General features: G+C 40.1%; 1 protein-coding gene across 5 annotated transcripts; it reads right to left on the reverse strand.

The window, feature by feature from the left end:
* Positions 1-54: 54 nt before the first annotated feature.
* LSM6 (LSM6 homolog, U6 small nuclear RNA and mRNA degradation associated) lies at positions 55-7,115 on the reverse strand. 5 transcript variants are annotated; one of them, XM_081208494.1, is made up of 4 exons: positions 6,980-7,115; positions 4,486-4,597; positions 1,613-1,726; positions 55-329 (listed from the first exon to the last, which is right to left on the reverse strand). In XM_081208494.1, exons 2-4 carry the CDS (start codon positions 4,577-4,579, stop codon positions 295-297), a joined length of 243 nt encoding a protein of 80 aa, XP_081064620.1. In that variant the 5' UTR covers positions 4,580-4,597; positions 6,980-7,115; the 3' UTR covers positions 55-294. The 5 variants fall into 5 exon arrangements, with proteins under 5 accessions (XP_081064620.1, XP_081064624.1, XP_081064621.1 ...); XM_081208498.1 differs by lacking the exon at positions 6,980-7,115 and adding an exon at positions 6,566-6,884; XM_081208495.1 differs by lacking the exon at positions 6,980-7,115 and adding an exon at positions 6,530-6,884.
* Positions 7,116-7,224: the final 109 nt, after the last annotated feature.

The raw sequence follows: 7,224 nt of genomic DNA on the forward strand, positions 1-7,224 counted from the left end.
ACTGTTCATGTGAGTACCAGATGTTGTATAAAATTAGCTTAGAACATAAACAGATCATATTCTTTTCCAAGTTTATTTCATTCCAAATTATAACACAAGATGTATTCCAAACTCTGTCAGCAATATTCCATTTTGTTTTTACATATAAAAAATAACAACCATCCTTACTTACAGGCCATGTAACTTTTACAGCAGAATGAAATAACCTTGTTCACTGAAGAATTGCCAGTAACAAACAAAATAATGTTAAGAAACTAAAGTTGCAATACAAAAATTTTCCATCTTCAGGTATGCTCACATTCTCCTCTTCTGTGTACTTATATACAAAACTGTTTAAAAGGAGGAAAAGACAATTAGGATGTTTTGCATAAATGTACTTGTATATATAATAGTGTATATATAATAGGTATAATTATAACAGCTACAGTCCATAAACTTAATATTATTGCCAGAAATACTGATTTGATCCAAAAATACTGATCATTGATGGAAAGCCTGTTTTACATCTCGTACTATAACACTGCGAGAAAAGTAAAATAAATCCAAAGAGGTTTTGCTACTGCAACCTTTTGTATGAAACCTGCTACAGAACTGATTTCTTTTAGCATCATTTGACTTTTTGAATATTTGCACCAACAGTGCTAGTATAGCAGCTTCCTTCTGTTCATTATTCCTTGGAGCCAATCCTGTAGTATAGCTCTAAATATATTTTTCTTTGTAAGACAATGAAAAATCTTAGTAGTAAGACTAACTCAATCCTAAAAGAGGCATGATCCTGCCAGGACTAAAAATTGTTAAAGCCCACTGATTACAATGCAAGCTATTTATGCATGTGTGCAACTCTCCCATTGAAACTAAAAGGGCAAATCCTTAATGCTCCCATTGAAATTAGAAGGGCAAATAACTAGATTTGTGCAGCGTATGACACACCCATTAAACTTAAGTTGAGCCATCATACTAGAGAAGCTCCTACCTGCTAGACTGCTCCAAAAGTTTCAAGTGTCCATACACTGCAGGGTCTTTTGTTTCTTTGTTTTAAATATTTATATATATGCATTCCCACCAACCCCGGTTTAATTTACCTGATCCTAGCATCACTACTAAAACAAATGAAGTTATATCACTGCAAAGATCAAGAAAGCCTATTTTTCCAACTCTGTAAAACCTGGTGCAACCACCAAGAAAGCTAATGGAAAATGTTTGAAGGGAAGCACTGCCTAAAAATCTATTTTCCAATCCCAGGAACAATTCCTAAAATGTAAAGTAAAAATAAAACAAACCACCACTGAGCTCCATACTCTTGACTTTGAGGGCAACACAGATCGCTTATTACCTTTTTGCAAAGCCTCACATGAGTTGAAATATTTAATCATACCTCAAATTCTCTCATTTGGCAAGAGGACATGAGGCAAGAGGAAGGTGTTGTAAGAAGTCATTCTGCATGAGGCTTCACAGAAGCCAAACATTTATGGATGCCTGCTTACTACATCTAATTCACCATCAAAAGTATGTACACGAAGAGCCATTACCTAATTTTTCAAAAAAAATCTTCCCTCAAAACAATTTGGATAAATACACTAATACCCAGTATCTTCTAGTTAAGCATACTTACCATTGTTTCCTCTGATGAAAGCATCCCCATATTTATTTTTTAGTTGTCCATTTACATACTCCTCTGTCTGCTCCAGAGCTATATTCATGTACCCATCCAAGCAAGCCAGAACACCTAAAATCAATGAGACCCACAGAACTGCTTAGACTTCAGAGCTACATTTTTAAATCAAATGCTGTATTAAAAATTCAGTACAAGTACAGTACATTATTGCAAAAAAATGACTAGGCAAGCAGAAGTGTAGAGCTATAGGTTGTTATGGTAAAAAGAATTGCCACGTCTTCCTAGAAACTGATTAAGACTGCAATCCTTACCCTATTTCCTAGGAGTAAGCCCCATTGACTTCAATAAGACTTGATTCCAAGTAGATGTTGTTAGGGTTGCACTGTAAGTCACTATCTGTAATTTAGCATATGAAATGTAGTATCACTGTAGCAGAACCCTTTGCCACAAGATCAACAGTTTCTTCTCTGGAGCCTGGAAAGGTTATCCTTCCATTTATGGATTATCTTAAGACTACTGTATCTTAACATTCTGCAGTAAGTTGTCATGAATTTGAATGGACATAGGCACATCAAGTTTAACTCGTACGGTATGGCATGTATTTTATGTTTTCATATTGCAAACCACCCTGTGATCTTTGGATGAAGGGTGGTATAGAAACCAAATAAATCTGAATAATAGAAGGAAGCAGCCATGTACACAAGTCCAAATGTATGTTATTCACTGAAAACTGGAATACTACAGCTATAACAACATTTTAGGTATACAATGTGGGAAAAGTTAATCTAAATTATCAAGTTATCTAAAAAGATAATAATCTAAGAGGCAACTTTTGTTTTAAAAGTGTGTAGTATTAAAAATGGGATGCGGGTGGTGCTGTGGTTTAAACCACTACGCTGCTTGGATTTGTCAATCAGAAGGTCGGTGGTTCAAGGCCCCACAATGGGGTAAGCTCATTGTTCGGTCCCAGCTCCTGCCAACCTAGCAGTTTGAAAGCACACAGTGCAAGTAGATAAATAGGTATCTCCGGCAGGTAGGTAAATGGCATTTCTGTGCGTTGCTCTGGCTTCCCCAGAAGTGGCTTAGTCATGCTGGCCACATGACCTGGAAAAACTGTCTGCGGACAAACGTCGGCTCCCTCAGCTAATAAAGCAAGATGAGCACCACAACCCCAGAATCGTTCGCGACTGGACTTAACTATCAGGGGTACCTTTACCTTTAGTATTAAAGAGAGCTATTTAATATTACCTGAGAGTGCAAACAAGATTCAGATTCAGAGGAAGGCTTGAGGGGGGAAATGCTACGAGTTTATTCTAAAATATGTAATGATTTTGTGGGGTTTAAAAAAATAATGTTGTATGAAATATTTTAAAAATAATGTCCTGCCAACATACTTCAGTTACAGTCGTACCTTGGTTGTCGAACTTAATCCGTTCTGGGAGTCCATTCAACTCCCGAAACGGTTCGAAAACCAAGACACAGCTTCTGATTGGCGGCAGGAGCTTCCTGCACTCAATCGGAAGCCGCGTTGGAAGTTTGGCTTCCGAGAAACATTCGCAAATCGGAACACTCGCTCCCAAGTTTGCGGCGTTCGGGAGCCAAAAAGTCCAGAGTACCAAGGCGTTCAACAGCCAAGGTACGACTGTATTCTTAAACCAAGGTTTCAACCAGTTTCAAGTAAGTCCTAATGATTTTAAAGGGTCTTACTTTCAAGTTAATATGATGAAAATTCAGATACTGAAGTTGAGATCATAGAAATATAGAATTATAGTGTTGGAAGGAACCCCAAGGGTCATTTAGTCCAACCCACTGCAATGCAGGAATCTCAACTAGATCATACTTGACAGATGGCCATCCAAGCTCTGATTAAAAACATCCAAGGAAGGAGAGCCCACTACCTCTCAGGAGAATCTGTTCCACTGTCTACATACTCTTAAAACAAAAGTCCCAGCTGCAAAAGTTAACCTTGGCTAGGTATTAGAAAGGTAACCTTGGCTAGGTATTAGAAAGCTAGACATATCTCAAGGAAATCAGAAAAGCAGACCAAGGTCTCGGATCATATTTATCAAGGGAAGTTTTTAATGTGTGACATTTTAATGTGTTTTTAATCTTTGTTGGAGGCCGCCCAGAGTGGCTGGGGGAACCCAGCCAGATGGGAGGGTACAAATAATAAATTATTATTTTTTATTCTAAAAGGATGTAATTGAAATGTGGCAAAAAAATATTTGTGAATACTTTAAAGTAAACTCTATAAGTAGAACTGTATTTTCTCTCTCAATGTAAAAAAGGAGGAAACCCTACAAACTTGTAGCTTTCATCTTGTGTTTGTCAAGCATTAAATGGTCTCTTTCCTAGAATCACCTCTAGTATGGTAGTGTACAATGAAAACCTCACTCCTGAAAAGATGTACAGTCTCAAAGTTCCCCATCAGCTTTCTTCTTAGCTATAGAATCCTTTTAAATGAAGTGAGTTCTTGGGAAATTTAAACATTTAATTTACACTCAACATCTTAGAAAGATGGTCTAGTATTGCTTAGAAATGTCATCACAGCCTCATCCTCATTTGGAACACCAAGTAGGCTTAGAATTTAAGTAAATCAGCTAGGGTTGCCAGGCTTACTGTTCAAAACAGCAAATTCTCAATCCAAAAAGTTTGGCTAGGATGATAAAAAGATTCCAGATGTGGGGACTAAATTAATCTCACTACTCCTACCTTTGTATATATAACCCATAATGCCTGAGCCTGACTGTGAAGAACTCTCCAAGAACAGGCCAGGATCATAATCCAAATTATATTGGTTCCTTTCTTCCCAACTCAAAGATCACATAAATATATCATGATGACTGGCGCACAAGACTGACAGAACTTACCTCGATAATCAACTCCAGAATTCAACTTTACAACAACTGGTCTTCCAATGATTTGTTTCAAGAAATCACTTGGAGTTTGTTTCCGTAAACTCATTTTGACAGATCTGGGAGGCTAAAGGAAACAGAAATAGGAAAACGGTTGAAATGCAGAACTCAAAACAGCACAAACAAATGCTCAACAAACAGAGGTAGAATGCTGGCTCTGTAAAGTGATCATTTGGGAAATAAATATCAAACAAGAGGATAAAGCAAAAAAAATTTTGAAGCGAGGCTTTTGAAACTGCAGTTCTACAGCCATTGCATGAAACTACTCTCAACTACATACAGTTTGATATTCTTAATAAGAAGCTTATCTAACACATCTGTTCACAACACACCACCATTTGAAAACATTCAAAGTACTCTGGCATGCCTTTATTCTGTCTCTGTAGTTTTTCTACAAAAGAACTTCACAGTATTGTGGAATTCAGATTCTTTTTTTAACATGGTGACTATGGATTTATAAATAAATAGCTAACTGAGGAAGCATAAGCACAGGCACTCTCATCTCATGTACAGCTAATTCAGAACTTTCATTATTTGAAGGCAGTAACATACTGATGAGTGAAATCACTCCAAAGGTACATTGATATAATCGTATAACAAGCCTAATTTGTTAAACGTGTAAATAACCATCTAAAACTTCAGATCCATTTAGTAAATTATTGTTTTTGCAACTGGATACATGTTTCCTAGAAGAACAAGTTGGTGTTGGCAGCATTTCCTCAAATATCACAATAAATATGATCTATTTAAAGTCTTTAAATCTGCTTTTCTTTTGAATATCCTGAACTCTGCACTTTTTGCTAAATCAAATCAACGTATGCCCATTTCACAATATCCATAGCAGCCCAGATGTAACATACTAGACGCCTACACAACACAACTGACCTAACTGGGATTTATGCTGTAACAGATTAGGGCTCCTGCCCAAGAACATCAGCAAAGGATTCATCAAAATATTTTCTTCATTTATTGCCTCTAATATGGTGTTCTGGATTTTTAAGAAGTGTTTTAACTATTCTTATTTTCCTTTTCTATTTTCACCATCATTCACCAGCAACAAGATGATGACAGTCACAGATAACCTAGAAATGAAAACCTACAAGTGGACAGGATGCACAAGGTTTCTGCATGCAAACAAACACAGGTCAGGCCCATTCATTCATAAAAGCTCCAGATGACCCAATTATTTCCAAGACAGCTAGAGGTAGTATCATTATTATACTATGCTTCTCTGCAACAGCCCTTGCAACCTTGCACACATGATGTAGTGTATATGTACCCCAGGAAAAAATAGGGCATTCTTAAGTGTCCACAATTTTCCATCAAAATGTTGGGCATAGACCAATCAGACATTTGGATTATAAAATTCACAGAGACTGGAAGAGCTGCTTAAGGAAAATGAGTCAAGAAGCCTTGCAACTTAACATTTAGCACTCCCATAACTATTTTCTGGGACTCCTCCTGGAGTCCTGCTGGTGAAGGGTGGGTAATAAATTTAATAAAATCAAGGTATCTTGTGGGTGCATACATAGAACAGCACCAGAGGAAGCTTTCCAGTAAACATTTCCTGAAAGAACCTAACAGAGACCTAGGCTCCTTGACCTATCGCCATTTGAGTTATTTGGCATATGCAATCCTTGTGAAGGGCAGGATTAAAAAAATAAATGTCGCTTTCAAGTGTATTCCTATTCTACACTGATGTAAGAAGTTTGCACTTGGAAGTTATTTTGTTACTACCCGCGTGTGCTCCTGCAAAGGCCACTGTGACAGTAGCTGTGTTCCCGTGTGCTGTACAGTAGTGATCAAAGGGACGTATAGGAAGTGGGTGGGTGTGTCAGGTTCAAATTACTGCCCCACTATTAAAGAACCGCCGGGTAACACCGGGCCAGCCCCACCTGCCTCGCAGGTTTGTTGTGAGGATAACGTGAACTTGGGGAGGGAGAAGGTGGAATGCAGAACTGCAGCAGATGAACTGATAAACATTTGCGCGAATTTGAACCCTCTCCGCTGCCAGTCCTTCTGTGGGGTCGTATACCGTTAAGGGGCGCACGCCGAAGCCAGGGAGGCTGCTCGGCCGAGAATCGCAGGCACCCAGCAAAAGGCTGAGGAGCCGAAGCCCACACAATGCGACGGCCAGAGCCGCAGTCTCCTGCTTTTTTTTTGGGGGGGGGGGTGTCACTTGACTCCCAAGCCGGCAGGGTCTAGGAAACCAGCGTCCAGGGCCCCCTCGTTAACAGGGCGGCTGGGAGGCGCTGAGGAAGAAAGCGACACCCTCGACGGCCGCGGCTTGCGAAGAGAGCGGCCCCACCGCGCAGGCCCTGAGAGAGGCCGCGGCCTAGAATGTTCCGCCACAGCAGCGCGCACGCGGCCTCTCCCCCCCCCCCCAACCGCCACCCCTCGCGCCGCCGCTGCCCTGGAGTTCCACGCTTGCCCGCCCTCAGTCACTCACCCGCGCTTCTTCGCGTTACTTAACTAGCTCGGGCGGTTTTTCCCGAACGTAAAAGAAAGATGATGGGCTGCTGGCTCCGCCAATCAGCGCGCTGCAGCTTCGCGTCGCAGCTACGGTGCCCCGACCCGGCCAAAAGTCTTCGCTTCCTCCGCCTTTTCAAAATCGGGGCGGAGTTCTTTCCTTAAGGCTAGAGAGAAGGAGTCCCGTTGGACTTAAATCGGGTTTATTTCCGAGGAAAGGCGACG

Source organism: Podarcis bocagei, assembly GCF_964188305.1.
Source record: "Podarcis bocagei genome assembly, chromosome: 9".
Taxonomy (NCBI): Eukaryota; Metazoa; Chordata; class Lepidosauria; order Squamata; family Lacertidae; genus Podarcis; species Podarcis bocagei.

Excerpts from the sequence above, each read along its gene's own strand:
- LSM6 (XM_081208494.1), bottom strand. The coding sequence starts at position 4,579 with ATGAGTTTACGGAAACAAACTCCAAGTGATTTCTTGAAACAAATCATT. Across the intron at positions 1,727-4,485 it reads TTCTGGAGTTGATTATCGAG|GTGTTCTGGCTTGCTTGGAT; the intron begins GTAAGTTCTGTC and ends CATTGATTTTAG. Across the intron at positions 330-1,612 it reads TTTCATCAGAGGAAACAATG|TTTTGTATATAAGTACACAG; the intron begins GTAAGTATGCTT and ends CCTTTTAAACAG.